Consider the following 22,428-nt stretch of genomic DNA (forward strand, 5'->3'; position numbering starts at 1 on the left):
ACGGAGGTACAGGTCACTTCTGTGTCCAGGGCAGCTGTCTACCAGCTCCATCTGGTACGCAGGCTAAGACCCTACCCTCACGAAGCGAAGTTACAGGGAACCAGGCAGAGGGCCTTCTTGGTGGTGGTGCCCTCCAGTCAGATGTCAAGGAAATAAACAACTACAGTGGTACCTCTGGTTGCGAATGGGATCTGTTCCGGAGGCCCATTCGCAACCTGAACAGAACGCAACCCGCGTCTGTGTGTGCGCGAGTTGAGATTCGCCGCTTCTGCGCATGATGTCATTTTGCATGTCTGCGCATGCGCGAGCGGCGAAACCCGGAAGTAACCCGTTCAGTTACTTCTGGGTCGCCGCGGGACACAACCTGAAAACACTCAACCTGAAGCAAACGTAACATGAGGTATGACTGTATCTGACGTTTCAAAGACATCTGAAGGCAGCCCTGCGCAGGGAAGCTTCTTAATGTGTAATATTTTATCATGTTCTTAATATTCTGTTGGGAGCCGCCCAGTGTGGCTTGGACAACCCAGTCAGATGGGTGGGGTACAAACAATAAAATGATGATGGTGCTGGTGATGATTCTGCTTTGGCTAAGTCTCCTCTGGCTTTCTCAGGCGCTGCTCACCGTCTCAACGGCAAGGTGAGCGGAGACCTGCTGGTGGGCCGGACACCGCTGCGCTTTGGAGAAGTGGATATGCATGCCTACATTGTCGGCAACGACGGGCGAGCCTACACGGCCATCAGCCACATCCCTCAGCCGGCCGCCAGGTCTCTGATGCCTTTGGCTCCCATCGGGGGATTTTTCGGCTGGCTTTTTGCTCTGGAGAAACCGGGCTACAAAAATGGCTTCAGGATCGCTGGTGAGTCCCCGGGGAGAACAGGCGAGGGTGAAGGCCAGGGGTGGGGGAACTTCAAGCCTGGGGGATGCCAGACCTCTCAACCCATCCCTCCGGTCTCTCCCCAGGCCACAACCCTCACGAACCCTGCCTCCCATCTTTTTTTTAAAGCATAGAATCCACGTACCTACGGGACCGCCTCTCCTGGTATGCCCCGCGGAGGACCTTAAGGTCCACAAATGACAACATTTTGGAGGCCCCAAGTCGCAAGGTGGTTAGATTGGTCTCAACTATGCCAGGGCCTTTTCAGCACTGGCCCCGACTTGGTGGAACGCTCTGTCACAAGAGACTAGGGCCCTGCGGGACTTGACATCTTTCCGCAGGGCCCGCAAGACAGAGCTGTTCTACCTGGCCTTTGGTTTGGACTCGGTCTGACCCTTATGTTTCCCTCCCCTTACGGTTTTGATTTATGGGCTGCTTTTAAAATGAGAGGGACATGGGTGGCGCTGTGGGTTAAACCACAGAGCCTAGGACTTGCCGATCAGAAGGCCAGCGGTTTGAATCCCTGCGACGGGGTGAGCTCCCGTTGCTCGGTCCCAGCTCCTGCCAACCTAGCAGTTCAAAAGCACGTCAAAGTGCAAGTAGATAAATAGGTACCGCTCCGGCTGGAAGGTAAACGTCGTTTCCGTGTGCTGCTCTGGTTCGCCAGAAGCAGCTTAGTCATGCTGGCCACATGACCCAGAAGCTGTACGCCAGCTCCCTCGGCCAATAAAGCGAGATGAGCGCTGCGACCCCAGAGTCGTCCGCGACTGGACCTAATGGTCAGGGGTTCCTTTACCTTTACCTTTAAAATGAGGCTGCATTTTAAATTTCATTTTAACCTGTACTTTAAATTGGTTTGCCCCCCTATTATGTTTTTACTGTTATTTTATTGGTGTTAGCTGCCCTGAGCCCGGCTCTGGCTGGGGAGGGCGGGGTATAAATAAATATTATTATTATTATTATTATTATTATTATTATTATTATTAGCAACATATGAAGCAATAAAACCCAAACACTTTTGCAGAAAGATAATAGAATGCAATGTATCAAAGGGAAAGAAAAAGCTGTCTCTTGAGCGCCGGCAGCCCGAGCGAGCTCCTTCTCTGCAGAACTTTTCAGGTGTTAAGTTCGACAGAGGGGTGGGAAATGGCAGCCTGGGATTTTGTGGCGGCCCCTAAAATTGTGGGGCTCCTTCCCCACAGTCTTGCACCCGGTACCTTCATTGTCTGCCTCTATCCTGTGCAAAAGACACACCTGTTTATCCTGGCAGTTAAGGTTGCTCTGCGTTTCAATTTACCTGGACTGCATTGCTTTTGTTGAACATTCTTTTAATAATTGTATAAACTGTTTTGACTTGCATGGTTACATTGTACTGTGGAGAGTGTATTAACTTATGGACCATGTGTGTGGTTTGGGAGCTGCACGGTCAGGGGGAAAACAATGCTGTCCAGGGTTGTAAATAAAGACTGCGGAGAGAATAATTGGGTGCACTCTTTCCACCTTGGATCAAATCTATGTTTCCAGGTGCCATAAGAAAGCTGCAGAGATAGCGCAAGATAGTGCGCACCCCGGAAATGATCTCTTTCAGCTTCTGCCTTCTGGAAGAAGGTGCAGGGTTATAAAGACTGAGAAACAGTTTCTATCCAAATGCGATTTTGGTTTTAAACGCAGTGTAAGGTAGTCTCTATGGGAGTATATTGTATTCAATTATGGGATATCAGAGTTTTTAGGGGGCTAACCAGGCTGGGATAGCAGGCTTGTGGGTTTCTAAATGTCTGGTGTAGATTTTTCAATTTCGTTGTTCTGTATGGGACAATGACAATAAAGATTATCGTATCGTATGTTGCTGGTTATGTTGCCCCAGGAACCTTATGGCAAAAGGTGGGTAAGGAAGAGAATTTTAAAATAAATACAAATCAAATATTCCGGGTCTTTCCCTCTCCCCACAATAGGTGCTAAATTCACTCACCATTTTGAAGCCATTTTCTACCCTGGAGAGGAAAAGGTTTCGGTCAAGCAAACCGCCGACGGGCTGGATGCAGATAATTACCTCAGCGTTCGGACTAAAATTCAAGGTCAGGTGCCCTACATCCCTGAGGATTTCACCGTCCACATTGCACCTTTCAAGGAGATCTACCACTACTCAGATTCAGGTATGGACGAGCCCGGGCTGAGTTTGTCCGTAAGAAGCTGCGTTGTGTTTTGCACTTTGCAAAATCGTCTTTCCCCCCGCGAATAGGAATCTATAAATTTCGTACGCCGAGCATTCCAAAGTTCTTCAGCAGGAAAAAGACATAGTTTGCAGCAAAAAGTGTGTTCTGTGAAGAGTCTCATAACCAGCAAGACTGTCAGTCAGTAATAATAATAATAATAATAATAATAATAATAATTCAAATCCCCGCTTGGCCCTGAAGCCAGTCAGCGTAGGCAGGGCTGAGTTAGATGGAGCAAGCGTGTATTGTATTTAATTATGGTGTATCAGAGTTTTTAGGGGGCTAACCAGGCTGGGATAGCTGGGGCAGCAGCCTTGTTGGTTTCTGAATCTCTGATGTAGATTTTTCAATTTCGTTGTTCTGTATGGGACAATGACAATAAAGATTATCGTATCGTATCCTATGTTCCTAGCTGGAGCTAGCACCCCATATTCTTCTAAATGTGTTTGTGGGAAGGGTGTTATTGATCTGTGGTGTTCTTGTTTGTGTTTTTATTGTGCATTTTACGTTTTGATCTTGTGTTTTCATGCTGTGAACCATCCTGAGATCTACAGGTGAAGGGCTGTATGTAAATTTAAATACCGTATTTTTCGCTCTATAAGATGCACCTTTTCCCTCCTAAAAAGTAAGGGGAAATGTGTGTGCATCTTATGGAACGAATGCAGGCTGCGCAGCTATCCCAGAAGCCAGAACAGCGCTCCATCTCCCTGTTCTAGCTTCTGGCTTAGCCCCTCAGTCCCTTCCCCCACCTCCCAGGAAATCCCCCAAAAGCCGTGCTCCCTTTAAAGAGCCATGCGGAGCTCTTGGGGGCTTTTCCCTGAGGAGGGAGAAGGGCAGCCCGTCACTGACTCCACACGGCTTGTGAAAGGGAGCGCTGAGCAGAGCCTGGGATGCGTACAGGCTCTGCTCAGCGCTCCCTTTAAAGAATATCCTTTTTCTTGCATTCCCCCTCTAAAAAAATAGGTGCGTCTTATGGAGCGAAAAATACGGTAAATAAAACAATTCACCTCCTGGGCTCAAAAGGAAGCAATCTGTCATGTTAGCCTTTTCACTTAAGGTGGGCGGCAGCATCTTAGTATCTGTAACAATAAACACCCAAAACACCATAAAGGAAAGTCCTGGGGGGAAAGAAGGAAGGAAGGAAGGAAGGAAGGAAGGAAGGAAGGAAGGAAGGAATATATGAATGAACCACCATTAAATTGTTAATTTTTTTTTTTAGAGCAAAACATATCAATGCCTGCTTTTTCTTTTTCTGTCATGCTGTCTGACATACTTCTGAGTGAGTGCCATAACTGTACCACTGAGATAGCTCAGTTGGTAGAGCATGAGACACTTCATCTCAAGGTTGTGGGTTCGAATCCCACCTTGGGCAAAAGATTCCTGCATTGTAGGGGGTTGAACTAAATGGCCCTAAATGGTCCTTTCCAGCTCTACAATTCTATGATTCTGTGATGCACACCTGTAGAGGAGGCAGTGATTTTGTCCGGAGCTTGTCCGGAGTTTTGGGCTGGGCTGCCATCAGTATGCTGATGACATCCAACTCTATCTGTTGATGGATGGCCATCCTGACTCGGCCCCAGACACACTGATCAGATGTTTGGAAGCTGTGGCTGGATGGTTACGTGGGAGCCGGTTGAAGCTAAATCCTTCGAAGACAGAGGTCCTTTGGCTGGGATGGGACGATATGGGATTGGGGGGCAACTCCCATCTCTTGCAGGGGCGCAATTAGTGCCAGCAACGTCCGTTAAGAGTTTGGGTGTAATCTTCGACACCTCCCTTTCCATGGAGGCGCAGATTGCAGCTATAACAAAGGCGGCATTTGTTCATCTCCTCCAAGCTAAGCAGTTGGCTCCTTACCTCTCTCGCCCTGACCTAGCCACTGTGATCCACGCGACGGTCACCTCCAGACTGGATTATTGTAACTTGCTCTACGTGGGGCTGCCCTTGAGACTGACCCAGAAACTCCAGCGGGTGCAGAATGCCGCGGCGAGACTCCTTACAGGGTCCTTGCCACAGGATCACATTCACCCGGTGCTATACCAGCTGCACTGGCTCCCGGTGGAGTACGGGGTCAGGTTTAAGGTGCTGGTTTTGACCTTTAAAGCCCTATACAGCCTAGGACCCTCGTACCTACAGGACCGCCTCTCCTGGTATGTCCCACAGAGAAACTTACGGTCTTCAAATAAAAACATCTTGGAGGTCCCAGGCCACAGATAGGTTAGGCTGGCCTCAACCAGAGCCAGGGCTTTTTTGGCTGTGGCTCCGATCTGCTGGAACACTCTGTCACAAGAGACTAGGGCCCTGCGGGACTTGACATCTTTCCACAGGGTCTGCAAGACGGAGCTGTTCCACCAGGCCTTTGGCCAAGACACAGCCTGACCCCCTCCTTTGGTAATTCTTCACAGAACTCTAGCCCAATGGTTGCATAGCTGTCAACTTACAGATTTGAAAATAAGGGACCAGCAGCCTTGAAAATAAGGGATCAGCAGCCAAAATAAGAGATTTTAGTCAACCAGCAGCCAAACGAAGCCTCAAGCGGTGGTTCCCACAGCGCAGCAACCCGGCAAAGGGGATGCAGCAAGGAAAACCACCGTCACCTCTCCGCTGGGAAGCGCTGAGCAAAGGCGAGTCCCCAGGCAATGCGGCCAATTTGATCGGCACAAGGCATGCAAGCTCCACCCCCCAGTCATTCTTAGACTCCTTATTGGGTGAGCAACGCAGCCAAGGAACACAGTTGGAGCCTCCCTCCTCCCTGGCCGGCAGGGAGGGAGGGAGAGGAGCTGCTTCCTTTGACACCCGGGAAATTGAAGGGACATCATCAATAAGGGACAGCAGCGGGACACAGCGCTGGGATAAGGGACTTTCCCACCAAATAAGGGACGGTTGACAGCTATGAATGGTTGCCATCAATTTGATTTGAACTGATTTTATAATGAATTGATTTTAGAATGTTGTATTATTTTACTGTTGTTAGCTGATCTGAGCCCGGCTTTGGCTGGGGAGGGCAGGATATAAATAAATTTTTTTTATTATTATTTTCTAAGATGAACCCAGCACTCCCCCTTTCCTCTCTTCCCCAGTTGTGACGTCCACGTCCTATCGGGAGTATTCCCTTGTTTCCGGAAATGTCAGCCAAACCTTCTCTTACCGCCTGCACCAAAACATCACCTATCAAGAGTGCCGGCATGCCCATCACCACAGGCTCTTCCCCGCTGCCCAGCAGCTGACCGTGGACCGCATCTTTGCCTTGTACAACGAGGAGGAGAGCGTGCTTCGCTATGCTGTCACCAACCAGATTGGACCCCTGGGAGGTATGTTGTCTTTAAAAGCGGGTCAGGCAGATTCACGGAAGAGGCAATATGCCCCCAGATGCCAGTTGCTGGCTTCTACCCAAATGCAATTCTGGTTTTAAACACAGTGTAAGGAGTCCCTGGGACGCATGGCGCTGTGGGTTAAACCACAGAGCCTAGGACTTGCCGATCAGAAAGTTGGCGGTTCGAATCCCTGCGACGGGGTGAGCTCCCGTCACTTGGTCCCAGCTCCTGCCAACCTAGCAGTTCGAAAGCACATCAAAGTGCAAGTAGATAAATAGGTACTGCTCCGGTGGGAAGGTAAACGGAGTTTCCGTGCACTGCTCTGGTTCGCCAGAAGCGGCTTAGTCATGCTGGCCACATGACCCGGAAGCTGTACGCCGGCTCCCTTGGCCAGTAAAGCGAGATGAGCGCTGCAACCCCAGAGTCGGCCACGACTGGACCTAATGGTCCTTTACCTTTACTTTAAGGAGTCTCTATGGGAGTATATTGTATTTAAAAATTGGGTATCAGAGTTTTTAGGGGGCTAACCAGGTTGGGGTATCTGGGATAGCAGGCTTGTTGGGTTTTGAAGGTTTCATGTAGATTTTTCAATTTCGATGTATGGGACAATGTATGGGACAATGACAATAAAGATTATCATATCGTATCATATCTGCACCATTCCCAAACCACGTTTTCACTGAGTTGGCCACAGAGGACACTGCGGGGATGGTTTTTTGGGTGGTGGAGAATAATAATACAGTCGTACCTCATGTTACGTCTGCTTCATGTTATGTGCTTTCAGGTTACGTCCTGCGGTGACCCGGAAGTACCGGAAAGGGTTACTTCCGGGTTTCGCCGCTCGCACATGCACAGAAGTGCAAAATGACGTCACGCGCATGCGTAGAAGCGGCAAATCACAACCCGCGCGTGTGCAGACACGCCGCTGCGGGTTGCGCTCTTTTCATGTTGCGAATGGGCCTCCGGAACGGATCCCGTTTGCAACCAGAGGTACCACTGCAATAATAATATATTTATACCCCACCCATCTGGCTGGGTTTCCCCCAGCCACTCTGGGTGGCTCCCAACAGAATATTAAAAACACGATAAAACATCAAACATTAAAAACTGATTGATACAGGGCTGCCTTCAGATGTCGTCTAAAAGTTGGGTAGTTGTTCGTTTCCTTGACATCTGATGGGAGGGTGTTCCACAGGGCGGGAATAATAAAGCTGGTGCTTTTGTGGGCTTTTGCTTGCCCTCTCCTTCGTCTCCCGGGTTTTGCAAAACGCAACCTGCGAAAATGGCTATCCAACGGATCAATCCTGGAGAATGGATGAGGCTTCTTCCTGGTAGCGATGAAGTGATTTCAATGTTTGTGGGGCAAGAGGTATGAATTCCCATAGGGAGAGAGAGAGAGAGAGAGAGAGAGAGAAAGAAAGAGAGAGAGAGAGAGAGAGAGTTGGGGTGGTCTACTGATCACAGCTTCATCTCCAGAAACAAAAGATGCAGTTTGTTGTTCTCCCTCCTCCTCTCCCTCCCTCTTTCCTTAAGCGCACAAATGAGTTCCAGATCTCTAGTTTGTAATCCAAGCGCTTTATAACCTGGTTGTAAAAATAGCCAAAGGAGGATGAAGCTGTTTGCACAACTGCAGGACCTGGGGAGATGGTTGGGAGGACAACCGGTCATCTGGGCCACGGCGAGAGGGACATACGAGCAACTTGCAAAGATTCTGGAAGGAGATGCAACAGTCCTGTTTTGCTTTCGTAACATCAGATGTGCGGTTTGTGTTGCAGGCTGGCTGAGATCCTGCCTGCGTGGTTTTCAGAGAGAGGCCCCCTTCACTCTCGGGAGTTAACACATCTCCGAACATTCTGTGGCCGCGCCAAATCCCCGCGACAGAGTGAGCTCCCGTTGCTCGGTCCCTGCTCCTGGCCACCTAGAAGTTTGAAAGCACGTCAAAGTGCAAGTAGATAAATAGGGACCACTCCGGCGGGAAGGTAAACGGTGTTTCCGTGCGCTGCTCTGGTTTGCCAGAAGTGGCTTAGTCATGCTGGCCACATGACCCGGAAGCTGTACGCCGGCTCCCTTGGCCAGTAAAGCGAGATGAGTGCCGCAACCCCAGAGTCGGCCACGACTGGACCTAATAGTCAGGGGTCCCTTTATCTTTTACAGAGGGTGGTGTATACAGCACAAGATATTATGGGCTGTCCCATGAATCCGCTGGATGAAATAGCTGGCACTTTCTTGATCTCCTGCCCTCGGGGAGAAGATCTAGAAGCATGATTAGTCACACCAACAGGGTAAAGAACAGCTTCTATCCGTGGGCTGTTAGGCTGCTGAATGAAAAGATAACAACAGGGCAACTGTCAGTAAACGAGGGGAATTAAGACTAAGGGAGCTGAGTGGGGGGTGCTCGTGTAATCTCACTGTATACAAGTTGTACAAGTGACAACAAAGTCTTTCAAGTATTTCAGTATCAATATATAGATATACATATATATGGAGTGCTCACTGGAAGGACAGATCCTGAAGCTGAGGCTCCAAGACTTTGGCCACCTCATGAGAAGAGAAGACTCCCTGGAGAAGACCCTGATGCTGGGAAAGAAGGAGGGCACAAGGAGAAGGGGACGACAGAGGACGAGATGGTTGGACAATGTTCTCGAAGCTACCAGCATGAGTTTGACCAAACTGCGGGAGGCAGTGGAAGACAGGAGTGCCTGGCGTGCTCTGGTCCAGGGGGTCACGAAGAGTCGGACACGACTAAACGACTAAACAACAATAGAGATATAGATATATATGGAGCAATAAATTATTTAAGCGTGCATTGGCAGTCTGATGTGGTTTACCACTTCACTGAGAACTGGCTACCTGTCTCCCACACCTCTCCATTGAACTGGCTGCTAGTGATATTTGTAGTTGGAGAACTCTCGATCTGTGCTCTTTCGACCGGAAGGAGGGTATCATAGGAAGAGGAAAGAGCAAAAACAACTGCCCCTGGCTGCTGTTTGAGGTTTAAGGCCCACCTGGTTCAGCATCCTGTTCCCACGGTGGCCAGACAGCTGCCCCAAAGCAGGACCTTTTTAAAAAAACAATAAGTATTTAATCATTTTTTCGATACAAACAACAACCGCAAAAGACACTACAACAGAAACCACAATAACAATAATAACACAATTTGACAATTCAGATTTAAATACACCGATATACCTATGACTGCACCCTTTTAACAGTATTTCCCCACTTCTCTCTCCTCCCCCCACTTCCCACCACCATCCGCCTTATCGCTTAAATATTCGTTCCAGATTTCTTCATATTTATCCATTCTTAATTTGCGTCGACATTCATTCATATGTAGCTAATCAGTCCATATTATCAATCCATGTGCTCAATGGAATCTTTTTGCGGCTCTTCCAATTCATCAAAACAAGTTCTTTTTTTTTTTGCTTCTAATATAGCACGGTACATCCATATTTATTTTTGATCCCTTGAAATCTTCCACATTTCCGGAATATAATTTAGAATTAAATTCAATTCCCCTAAATAACAATTTCTTTTTTATTTACTGAGTGCCCCCTCCCTCTTCGGCACTTGTGATTCCTAGCAACTAGTATGGCCACTGGGCCCATCACCTCCTGGAAAATAAAAGGGGAAGAAATGGAGGCAGTGAGAGATTTTACTTTCTTGGGCTCCGTGATCACTGCAGATGGTGACAGCAGCCATGAAATTAAAGGACACCTGCTTCTTGGGAGAAAAGCAATGAAAAACCTAGACAGCATCTTAAAAAGCAGAGACATCACCTTGCCAACAAAGGTCTGTATAGTTAAAGCTCTGGTTTTCCCAGTAGTGATGTATGGAAGTGAGAGCTGGACCATAAAGAAGGCTGATCGCCGAAGAATTGATGCTTTTGAATTCTGGTGCTGGAGGAGACTCTTGAGAGTCCCATGGACTGCAAGAAGATCCAACCTCTCCATTCTGAAGGAAATCAGCCCTGAGTGCTCACTAGAAGGACAGATCCTGAAGCTGAGGCTCCAAGACTCTGGCCACCTCATGAGAAGAGAAGACTCCCTGGAAAAGACCCTGATGCCTGTAAAGATGGAGGGCACAAGGAGAAGGGGACACCAGAGGACGAGATGGTGGGACAGTGTTCTTGAAGCTACCAGCATGAGTTTGACCAAACTGCGGGGGCAGTGGAAGACAGGAGTGCCTGGCGTGCTCTGGTTCATGGGGTCACAAAGAGTTGGACATGACTAAACGACTAAAGAACAACAACAGTATTTAAAGGCAGACCCTGTGATGGCTAGATAATGCAAGCCTACCTTGCAAGGTTGCTGTCATAATAAAGTGAGGCCACGACAGGTATACTCTTTTGAGAACATTGCAGGAAGGATATGATATAAATGTGGCACGGAAACGAAGCAGCCATTCCCCCTGCTCCCCCCCCCCCAAAAAGGAATACAGGGGATGGCAGAGGGAGGGGTCTCAAGCTCTGAGTCTTCCTTACTTCCTTCTGCATCTTCTTTTTAAAACCTGTCCGTGTGAAGTCTGGCCAATAGCGCCCGTGGAAAAATAAAACAACAAAATAATGTTGATGCCGCGCCTGAAGCACAAAGACTCCTTTGTCACCGAATGGCACAGCTTTATATTACTTCCCCAGGTAAAAACGAAAATAGGAGACTCTCTGCACACTTATTGGTTAACTTAAACAGTTTACTGCCTTCTATACAAACAGTCAACCGGGATAAGAAATTAGGTTATTTGTTTGTTGTTTTGCATGCATTGCCTGAACACCAGCTTCTTGGTTTGGATATCTCATTATGTGATGTTGAACAAAATTAATAAAAATTAATGTAAGCTGTACTACCGCCGAGACCACATAACACGTACGTTGGCTCCCAGGACGTTTCTGAGCAGAATTCAAAGTGTTGGTGCTGACCTTTAAAGCCCTAAACGGCCGTGGCCCAGTATACCTGAAGGAGCGTCTCCATCCCAATCATTCAGCCCAGACACTGAGGTCCAGCTCCGAGGGCCTTCTGGCGGTTCCCTCCCTGCGAGATGTGAGGTTACAGGGAACCAAGCAGAGGGCCTTTTTGGTGGTGGCACCTGCCCTGTGGAACGCCCTCCCATTAGATGTCAAGGGCATAAACAACTATCTGACTTTTAGAAGACATCTGAAGGCAACTCTGTTTAGGGAAGTTGTTAATGACTGATGTTTTAATGTATTTGTAGTCTTTTGTTGGAAGTTGCCCAGAGTGGCTGGGGAAACCCGGCCAGATGGGCGGGGTAGAAATAATAAATTATTATTATTATTATTACTAAAAAAACATACACACTCTCCTTTTCTTGTCACCTGTAGAGGATTCTGGGACAGTCACCTTGAACCCCTGCTACGATGGCACGCACTCATGCGACACAACAGCCCGCTGCCAGCCAGGGTCTGGTCTGGATTACAGCTGTGAGTGCTCTGCCGGATATTGGGGTGATGGCAAGGAATGTGCAGGTAAGCATTGCTGCTGTTACTATTACTCCAACCTTGACCTCCCACTTTCCCATCAAGGAGCTAAAGGCAACGCCCGTCACTCTCCCCTCTGCGTCTAACCTTCACAACGACCCTGCAAGGGCGACTGGGCTGAGGGATAGTGACTGCCACAAGGGCACCCAGTGAGCCTAAAAGGCCAAGTGTGGATTCCAAGAGTCAGGACAGATAATAAGAAGGATTTACGTAGCGCGGAGTTAAACTGTGGAACTCCTGGCCACTGGAGCATAGCTGTCAACGTTTTCCCTTTTTAAAGGGAAATTCCCTTATTCCGAATAGGATTCCTCGCAAGAAAAGGGAAACGTTGACAGCTATGCACTGGAGGCAGGGATGACCACCAAGCTAGAAGTACTGTAGTTAATTTGTGAATGTTCTCCCTATATAAAAATATAGCAATCTATGTATCTTGCCATTACGCCAATGAGCTTGGGGGGGGGGTCGAAGGATGGGAACTTCTGCCCCCGCAGTTAGAGTGATTTGAAGCCGATCTGTGTGTGTTTAGCACGCTTAAGAGGTTAAGCCTTGGAACTTTGTTTTCCCTGGAAAACATCTGGATCTGTTTGGCTCTGGTGATGTTTTTGTAGCTGGATGGGGGATGAACGTCCTGGCCGGAACGAGCCATGGGGAGGGGGAGGCCGGGGGGGTGGAGGGCTGGGGAGTTGGCGGCTGTGCAGCTGATAATGTGAAATGATGCCGGAACCGCCTGGAAGAATCGACCCGAACGTTTTTCTCCCCATTCATCCTGCCCCCCTCTCCTCCTCCTCAGATGTCAACGAATGCCAAGAGGGCCGCAGTAGGTGCAGCCCGGAGTCCGTCTGCGTCAACACGCCCGGCAGCTACCGGTGTGAGTGCCCCAGTGGATACCAGATCGCAGGGGACCGGGCCACTTGTGTAGGTAAGGGGCTAGTCCCTGGTGAGGAAGGTGTGTCCTCAACGAGGGAGGCGCAAACTCCAAAATCTGGGCAGGAAGCGATGGGGAGAAGGCGGCATTGGGCGACTGTGGACAGTGGCATCCCTCGACTTAGCCGTGGTTGGCATTCTGCGCCATCAAAGATGCTCCTTTTGCCATTAAAGGGGAAAAAGAGAATTTGGAAGCTGCCTTATACAGTCATACCACGTGTTGCGTTAGGTTCATGTTGCGTCTTTTCAGCTTGCGAACGATGCAAACCCGGAAGTGTATACTTCTGGGTTTTGCTGCACGCGCATGCGCAGAGGTGTTCTGCGCACTGTGCGTATGCACAAAAGCAATCTGCGTGCTTCGCGCATGCGCAGAAGCACTCAATCGCACTGCGGACTTTTGGGGTGCGAACTGCACCCCGGAATGGATCGTGTCCGCAACTAGAGGTACCACTGTACTTTTGTTCTTTGGCACTCCTGCTGGTGCCACATGATCCCCATTTTCTGCATTTGTCTGGATCGTTTAGTGTGGCAACTTTGGAACTCCCTGCCTGTTGAGACCACGCAGGCGTCTTCCCTTTACTCTTTTCGGTGCCTGCTAAAAACATTCCTGTTGGGACAAGCTGCCCTCCCCCAGAAGCTTAGAAAGTTAATGTGGGTTTTAGTCTTTTCATTTTTGTGTGTATGGCTGTACAGTGGTACCTCGGGTTACATACCCTTCAGGTTACATACGCTTCAGGTTACAGACTCCGCTAACCCAGAAATAGTGCTACAGGTTAATAACTTTGCTTCAGGATGAGAACAGAAATCTCGTGGCGGCGGCGGGAGGCCCCATTAGCTAAAGTGGTGCTTCAGGTTAAGAACAGTTTCAGGTTAAGAACAGACCTCCGGAACGAATGAAGTACGTAACCAGAGGTACCACTGTAATTGTTTTGATTTTCTGGTTTTATCTTTTTACAAACTGCATTGAGGGTTTTTTTGGTTTTTGTTTAACGAACAAGCGGTATATAATTTTTTATGGAATGAATAAGAAAACAATCCAGTTCAGTATAGGCTGCTCGGACTGGCAGCAGTTCTCTGGGAACTCTAGGAGACAAGGCCTCTGTCCCCATTGCTTGCTCTCTGCGTTCTTGCAAACGTGGTTTCTATCGCTGAGCTGCCAAGAAATCGTTTTGCTTATTCTTGCTCAAGAGAGCCTCCTGACGGATCCTGCCCCATGTGGATTAGTGTGAGGGGGGCTGTCGTTTTGGATTTGCGTCGCAGGTTCCCGAAATGTCTCGAGCCAGCCCGGCCAGCTGGAGTCCTCCTTTGACCCCTTATTTCATGTACACTTGTGTGTCTTCTGCACAAGTCTTCTCTTGGCTTCAGTCTGGGGAGGAGTTGGTTTGCGTTGCTCTGGGTGGGCTCAATATATCGATGCACGTCCGGGCTCTGTTCTGTTTCGGAAAAGGAACAGTTGCCACCACCACCCTTTCTGTTTTTTGCAATGGGATTTCCTCTGTTGGCACCTCTGTTGAACGCACCTGCAAATTCACTTTAAAGGTAAAGGGACCCCTGACCATTAGGTCCAGTCGTGGCCGACTCTGGGGTGGCGGCACTCATCTCGCTTTATTGGCCGAGGGAGCCGGTGTACAGCTTCCGGGTCATGTGGCCAGCAGGACTAAGCCACTTCTGGTGAACCAGAGCAGCGCACGGAAACGCCGTTTACCTTCCCGCCGGAGCGGTACCTATTTATCTACTTGCACTGGCATGCTTTCGAACTGCTAGGTTGGCAGGAGCAAGGACCGAGCAACGGGAGCTCACTGCATCACGGGGATTTGAACCGCCGACTATCTGATCAGCAAGTCCTAGGCTCTGTGGTTTAACCCACAGTGCCACCTGTGTCCCTAAAGTGCAAATTCACTTTATTGCGACGATTACTGTATTTTTCGCTCTATAAGACGCACTTTCCCCCCTCCTAAAAAGTAAGGGGAAATGTGTGTGCGTCTTATGGAGAAGCCAGGAGAGCGAGAGGGATCGGTGGCTATTGGAACGCTCCCCCTGCCTTGAAGAGGTTTGGCATGGCTATCCCAGAAGCCAGAACAGCAAGAGGGATCGCTGCTTTCACTCTCTGCGCAGCGCCCCTTCAGCAAAGCGGGAGGAGAAACGGAGCCCCTCCCATTTCTCTTCCTGCTTTGCTGGAGAGGCGCTGCGCAGAGAGGGAGAGAATATTTTTTTCTTGTTCTCCTCCTCTAAAACTAGGTGCGTCTTATGGTCGGGTGCGTCTTATAGAGCGAAAAATACGGTATTTGTATACCGTCCTCCGTCTGTAGATCTCAGGGTGTTCACAACACACAAAAATACAAGATAAAAAAAAACCATATAGCCACCTGTCTCTGAAAGTGGCCTTGAGCTCCGTCATAGAATCATAGACTTGTAGAGTTGGAAGGGACCCTGAGGGTCATCTAGTCCAACCCCCTGCAATGCAGGAATCTAAACTAAAGCACCCACGACAGATGGCCTCCTCGCTCTTCAGCATGGCAGTTATGGACTTTCTTTTTCCTCCACCCCAGGTGTGGCTGGCATGGTGAATTTTGCATCTTGTTGGACTCCAGCTCCCATCAGCCCTGACCATTGGTTCTGCTGGCTGGGGCTGATGGGAGTTGTAGTCTGACAGCTTCTGGAGGGTGCCGGGTTGGCTACCCCTGTTCAAATCCCTGTGCCCAGTTCTTTATTCCTGGAAATCACATGCTGATTTAGAACGTCAGCATCACCTGGTAGAGTAGCAGGTCCCTGATGAGCTGTTTTTCTGCATGCAGGGAATGGTCAAAAGCGCCTCCTCCCCGCAATGCCTGCCATCTTGAAATGGTACAGGCCATTGTGAGGCACCTCTGTTAGTGTCCTCTTCTCTGATACAGGTGCTTCTTCCGCCCACAAGAGAATCCCAGGGCCGCTTATAAATACTTAAAAATAAAATAAAAATTCTGGGGCTGGATTCTGTAACCTGCATATATTATGCAAATTGATCATCTTCGCGCCGTTTACCTTAAGTTGCAATATTTTGCTATTCTTATCTTTCCTTTGCAGTTTTGGTTAATTGTGAGGAAAGGCTGAGGGAGCTATTTGGTGCAATGAGCCACTGGGCCTATTGTTGAGCAGGTTTTGTGCATGCACTTTCGGAGATAACCATGAGGTCTAGCGCCTTGGTTGTTTCCCCACCCCCTAAGGATAGCAGAATTTCTCAGGAAGCTGAATTCCGCAGGCAATAACCATATTCTGTGAGGCCTCTGTGCTCTTGTTAATTATGGTCTGTGCCCAGTCCTCATCATTGCCTAACTTGTTTCTTGAGGGGGAAGTCTTGGGAATGTCAGCCTTTGCAGGCGTAACAAATACCACAGTCTCTGGAACCTCTTTTTCCCAGGCTTCTGCTGACATCAGTTGAAAAATTTGACTTTGGGGGTTTTTCCGGCATGCTATCAATTAACTCTCCATTTGCAGCTACAGCTAGCTGTGAAGGAAAGCAAGCAGTGGAATGGTGTTAATCTGGAACAGAAGGAAGCTTGGAGGGTCTTTGTTGACTTCTTGGCTTCTGAGATGTTATTGGATATGGCACTCCTGAATTTGGCCATAAGGACTAGAAAAGTAACTTTTTAAAAGCAAAAATAAATGCTGAATTCAGCGCCAGATTTCTATGCTTTTGCAACTGCGGAGAGCAGCCCTGTGGGATGTCCTGAAATCCTGAGAAAAGTTAGCACAGCAACCTGAGGGGGACACACACACAAGGTTCCCCATCCTTTCACTCTGTTGCAGAGCAAACCGGAGCCAGATTCCTCTTGTGTGGTCCAATCACATCATACACACATTTAACTTGCGCAGTTTCAACCACACGCAGTTGAAATTCTGCCAGTGAAATTGTGCTGGTCCCGGGGAGGGTTACCGTGCGGCATGGTCTGAGTCCGGTCCTAGGTTGAGGGTTTGGAGGCTGTCTGTCAAAGCTGAAGCGGGGTCCAAGGCAGGGAGTCGGGTGAGGTCAGGAACTCTGGCAGGAGAGCAGGACAGGGTGCAGGCAGGAACAGGCTACCAACGATGTTGCTCCCACAACCTGGGACTGGGGCTGGCCAGCTTTTATCTGCCCCGAGGCATAGGGCGGCCCCGATCCTCTGGTGACTCGCCTCTCCTGGCCTGGAGGCGAGCACTCCTCCTGCGGGAACTTAGTTCCCTCCGCCTCTCTGCCCTGAGCCTCTGCAGCTCAGGAGAGGCTGGAGGGTTACCGGACCCAGAGGCAACCTCAGCTTCCCCTGACGGGGCTGAGAGTGGAGCACCTGCAGGCAATGGGTCCTCCATCACCTCAGGAGCCAGAGCAGACTCAGCTGGTGCCTGCACCAGAGGATCCAGCACAGATGAGGACCCTTCAGGCTCAAGCCCCAGCCCCGGCTCAGCTGGTTCTGGAGGCAGGGAATCCTGTGCAGGCTGGGATTCCTCAGGTTCAGCATCCGAGTCCAAATCCCAGGCCATCACAGATATGCAAGCGAGGCAGAGATGTTTTAAGCCTTCCACCTTGCTTGGGGATGAGCAAGGCCCTCTTGATGCAGTGGTTCTTGGGGTGCTCTCGAGATCCTGTGGGGTCGTCCCAGGTTCCCACGAGATATCGTGCGAGCATCCCAAGCCGGCGCACTTAGCGGACCTTGCCCTCCAAGCAAGGCAGTCATATCCTCCAAGTCCCCGATTTTCCAGGGACGGTCCCAGAATTATGAAAGCCATACCAGCTTCTGATTTGATGCCCTGTTTTCCCCGCCAGTGCTGATAGCACTGAACTCGGGGAGAAGGATGAGCCGGCGCTTTTTCTTTTTTTAAATGTATTTTTATTAAAGATTTTCTTGATTTACAAAGGTATGTGCAATGTCTCTCTCTCATATTCCCCCCCCCCCCATGTAGCATTTTTTAATTTTTTACAAATCAGTTTCAGGTTAAGAACAGACCTCCGGAACGAATTAAGTACTTAACCCAAGGTACCACTGTATATGTAGGGTTTGGTGATAGCGTTGCTTGTGCAGGTTTTTTGCTATTCACTTGTGTTCCTTTGGTGGTGAGAGAGGTTGGGGTTGGCCTAAGGTGTGGTTGTTCATTTGTGGTTGGCTGTGGTGGTCTTTGTTTTCGTGTGTGAGGGGGGTGGGTGGGTGTTTTGGATCAGGTTAGCCATATTGATTTGTATGCTGTTGGTGGATTATTGTCCTTGTCTTGTTGGGCTGTGTATGTGATAAAAGGGAGCCATACCAGGGTGAAGACGTCTTCTTCTATTTGTCCTCATGTCAGTTTCTGTTTATTGGTTAATTTTTCTAGTAAGGCTGTTTCCCATACTATTTGGTACCATTGGTCCATGCTTATTCCTTTTGTGTGCATGGTGTCTGAAGAAGTTTGCATGCACACGAAAGCTCATACCAGTAACAAACTTAGTTGGTCGCTAAGGTGCTACTGGAAGGAATTTTTTTTTATTTTGTTCTGAAATATCTGTTACTCAAATGAAATGGTGAAAGTTTATTCAAATCCTTCCAGTGAATCCAGTCCATTCTGTTGTTTCTGCAAATAAACTGTAAATGGTCCCCAGACTCTTTTGAATTCCTTTTTGTCCTCTCATAGTTTGTCTGTTAGCTTAGCCAATTCTGCATATTCTTGCCATTGTTCCTTTGATGGTATTTCTTCCGTCTTCAAAAAGAAATAGTGGAAGAGAATTTTAAATTGTTCAAAAAAGCATATAGTATTTTATTAGAGTGGGAAACCAAAGAGGAAGAGGTTAAATCAGTTATGATTTAATGGGCTCAGGATGTGGGACACAACATCCAATTTGAAAGTTGGGAAAAATTATGGAAAGTTGATATAAAATGTACAGATTGCATACTATTAAGAGAGAATTACATGAAAATGATGTATAGATGGTATATCACACCAGTGAAAATGGCAAAGATGTTTAGGAAAGAAAATAACATATGTTGGAGATGTAAGGAAAAGGAAGGAACATTTTCTCATATGTGGTGGGAATGCAAATGCATTAAAAAATATTGGGAAATGATATACAATGAATTGAAAAAAATGTTTAAAATGTATTTTGTTAAACACCTGACGACTTTTTGTTAGGTATCTCAAATCAAGAGCTACCAAAATAAAAATGGGCATTATTTAGGTATGCGACAACAGCGGCAAGAATATTGATTGCACAATAATAGCTGACTCCTGCTTTCATTCCTTTCCAGCCATTGCCCCGCCATCCGATCCCTGCACAGACGGCACTCACACCTGCGCCCCATCCGACCAGGCGCGATGCGTCTACCACGGAGGGGGTTCGTTCAGCTGTGTCTGCCTCACTGGTTACACGGGCAATGGGCACAACTGCACAGGTAAGTGGAAGAAGAGGTTTGCCTTGGGCTTTGCCTTGTCCTTCCTCGGTGATTCCGAGACCAGCAGGAAATCGGTCTGGTCCTCTGGAACTCTCCCCCACTAGAGATTCAGCGGACGCTTTAAGAACCTGCTCAAAACTTTTCTTTCCCCCCAGGCCTATGCAGCTAATTAAGGATACATCCTCCCACATTGGTTAATGGATGTCCGTTTTCTTTCTTTATGGTTTTGTGTTTTTATTGCTAAAAACCACTTTGATATACTCACTGTGACACAGGAGTATACAAACAAATGAAATGAACCAATGAACAAAATAAAATGTCACAGATGGCGCAGAACTGGAACAGCAATCACACTTGAGATTAGAATTACGACCTCGAATGATTAGGAAATCGATGATTTCAACACAATTCCATTTAAACATATTCTTGCAAAGTATCTCAGATTTGTAAAAATGACGATGACTCCCTTCCTGCAAGAATTTGCCCCAAAATAACACATTGAGGTTTTGCTTATTTATATATTTAGTTGGAGATAGAAGCTCTCAAGTGATTAAACTGAAGGCAGAGCCCTAAAAGTTCATGGCCACGGCGTTTGTGAAGAGTGCATCCTGCGTTTTTTCTCTTGTGTGTGAAAATGGTCTAAAAACCTGTTCCTTTTCCTATCAGTCTGAAGGGGATGTGCTTTAAAAATGATGCCTCTCTCTCTCTCTCTCTCTCTTTCTCTCTTTCCCTACTCTAACTCACCATCACTTACTACCTTCTAAATAATATTAGTTTGAGAGTCCATTATTGCCTCTCGGACTTGACGTTTGAAACTTTGAGCCAGTTTCCCCCCTGTACCACTTTTGGAACAAGAGAGCATTTGTCACAGAGGTCTTTTGAGGAGCCTCCAGCCACATCAGAGCAGGGCTTAGTGGCTTTTCGGCTCTGGAGATTTTAGGGGCTCAAGATATTTCTTTCGCCTTTGCTTCTGACGCCAAACTCCCAGGAAGGGAACACCTGCCTTCTCAAGCATGTGTAAAATTTATATACTGACTATTTACCCCCCCCCCCAAAGCACTAACCCAATAATAAAGGTAAAGGGACCCCTGACCATTAGGTCCAGTTGTGGCCGACTCTGGGGTTGTGGCACTCATCTCGCTTTATTGGCCGAGGGAGCCGGCGTACAGCTTCCGGGTCTTGTGGCCAGCATGACTAAGCCGCTTCTGGCGAACCAGAGCAGCGCACGGAAATGCCGTTTACCTTCCCACCGGAGCGGAACCTATTTATCTACTTGCACTTTTGTGCTTTCGAATTCCTAGGTTGGCAGGAGCAGGGACCGAGCAACGGGAGCTCACCCCATCGCGGGGATTCGAACCGCCGACCTTCTGATCAGCAAGTCCTAGGTTCAGTGGTTTAACCCACAGCACCACCCGCGTCCCAACCCAATAATACCCCCCCCAAAAGAGCCACATTTTGAAGGGTATGGGATGTTGATCAGGTCAACCAAAAAAGGGAACGTTTTTGCCTGGCGCCTAAAGGTGTACAATGAAGGCGCCAGGCAAACTTCCCTGGGGAGAGCTTTCCACAGATGGGGAGCCACTGCAGAGAAGGCCCCGTTCTCGTGTTGCCACCCTCTGGACCTCTTGAGGAGGAGGCACACAAACAAAGGCCTGGGAAGATGCTCTTAGGGTCTGGGTAGGTTCATATGGAAAGAGGTGGTCCTTGAGGTATTGGGGTCCAAAAACCAAAACCAGCACTTTGAATTGGGCCCAGAAACTAATTGGTAGCCAGTGGAGTCGGACCAGGATCGGTGCAATATGCTCAAACCATCTTGCTCCGGTGAGCAACCTGGCTGCTGGATTCTGCTCCAGCTGAAGTTTCCAAACTGTCTTCAGAGGCAGCCCTACGTATAACGCATTGCAGTAATCTAACCTTGAGGTTACCAGAGCATAGACAACAGTAGTTAGATGGAAAATTCTTATTTTGCTCCCTTGGACCCCAATACGTCTTGGGACATCCCTGTGTCCAAACTGCTTCCCAGGCTATTTATTCCCTGTATACTCCCAGTCTTTTCTTCCTCCTCCACAGATGTGGACGAATGTGCGGAGAGAAGGTGCCACCAGGCAGCCGATTGCTACAATTCTCCCGGCTCCTTCTCCTGCCGCTGTTTCGCTGGCTACGAAGGCGACGGCTTCCGCTGCTCTCCAGGTACTGCCTCAGGGGCTGGAGAACCGGCTCTGCTCGATTGTGATGTTTCAGCTGCCCAACCACCCAGCGCCCTTCCGGTGGGGAGCTTGGCTGGAGGTCCTGAGGTCCTGGCCGAGGCAGGTTTCCAGACTGAGAGCTACAATGCACATGGGATAAATGAGGAAGTCAGAAAGGGTTAGGGCCTCAATTTCTAGCCTGGTTCAAAAATAACATAAGAAGGTAAAAAGAGCTTGCTGGATCAGCCAGTGGCACGTTCAGTCCAGCAGCCTGTTGTAATAATAATTTATAATAATAATGTATCTATTTATACCCCGCTCATCTGGCTGGGTTTCCTAACAGAATATTAAAAACATGATAAAACATCAAACATTTAAAAACTTCCCTAAACAGGGTTGCCTTCAGATGTTTTTAAAAGTCAGATACAGTGATACCTTGGTTCTCAAATTTAATCCGTTCCGGAAGTCTGTTCCAAAACCAAAGCGTTCCAAAACCAAGGTGCGCTTTCCCATAGAAAGGAATGCAAAATGGATTCATCCATTCCGGACTTTTAAAAACAACCCCGAAAACAGCAATTTAACATGAATTTTACTATCTAACGAGACCATGGATCCATAAAATGAAAGCAATAAACAATGTACTGCAGTCACACAATCAATCAATCAGTAGCTGAACTGGGTTCCATGCAGTCACAAAAACAAAACAAAAAGAGCTGCAAGAACAAAATTGCAAAATAAATAGCAAAAACAGGCAGAGCTCAGCGTAACACTCAAAGCGGAGCACGTTCAGCTTCCGAAAACAGTTCGCAAACTGGAACAATTACTTCCAAGTGTGCAGTGTTTGGGTTCCAAGGTGTATGAGTACCAAGGCGTTTGAGAACCAAAGTACCACTGTAGTTGTTTATTTCCTTGATGGGAGGGCGTTTCACAGGGAGGGCGCCACCACCGAGAAGGCCCTCTGCCTGGTTCCCCACAGCGGCCAATCAGATGCCTGTGGGGGAACCCACAAGCAAGATTCGAACTCGAGCCCTCTCCAATCCTGTGTTTTCAGCCA

The 22,428-nt window shown here is 48.3% G+C and overlaps 1 protein-coding gene and 1 long non-coding RNA gene across 2 annotated transcripts in view; one reads left to right on the forward strand and one right to left on the reverse strand.

The window, feature by feature from the left end:
• Positions 1-22,428, reverse strand: part of LOC308470678 — a 283,172-nt gene that overhangs the window by 204,549 nt on the left and 56,195 nt on the right. The window lies entirely within an intron of this gene.
• NID2 (nidogen 2) overlaps positions 1-22,428 on the forward strand; it is a 75,317-nt gene that overhangs the window by 33,433 nt on the left and 19,456 nt on the right. The window contains exons 6-12 of the mRNA XM_081007259.1: positions 615-860; positions 2,831-3,031; positions 6,172-6,402; positions 11,741-11,884; positions 12,687-12,815; positions 19,045-19,188; positions 21,259-21,378. Coding sequence (XP_080863385.1) covers positions 615-860; positions 2,831-3,031; positions 6,172-6,402; positions 11,741-11,884; positions 12,687-12,815; positions 19,045-19,188; positions 21,259-21,378 — 1,215 coding nt within the window. The remainder of the gene's footprint in view (positions 1-614; positions 861-2,830; positions 3,032-6,171; positions 6,403-11,740; positions 11,885-12,686; positions 12,816-19,044; positions 19,189-21,258; positions 21,379-22,428) is intronic.

Source organism: Podarcis pityusensis (genome assembly GCF_964106645.2).
Source record: "Podarcis pityusensis genome assembly, chromosome: 1".
NCBI classification, from domain to species: Eukaryota; Metazoa; Chordata; class Lepidosauria; order Squamata; family Lacertidae; genus Podarcis; species Podarcis pityusensis.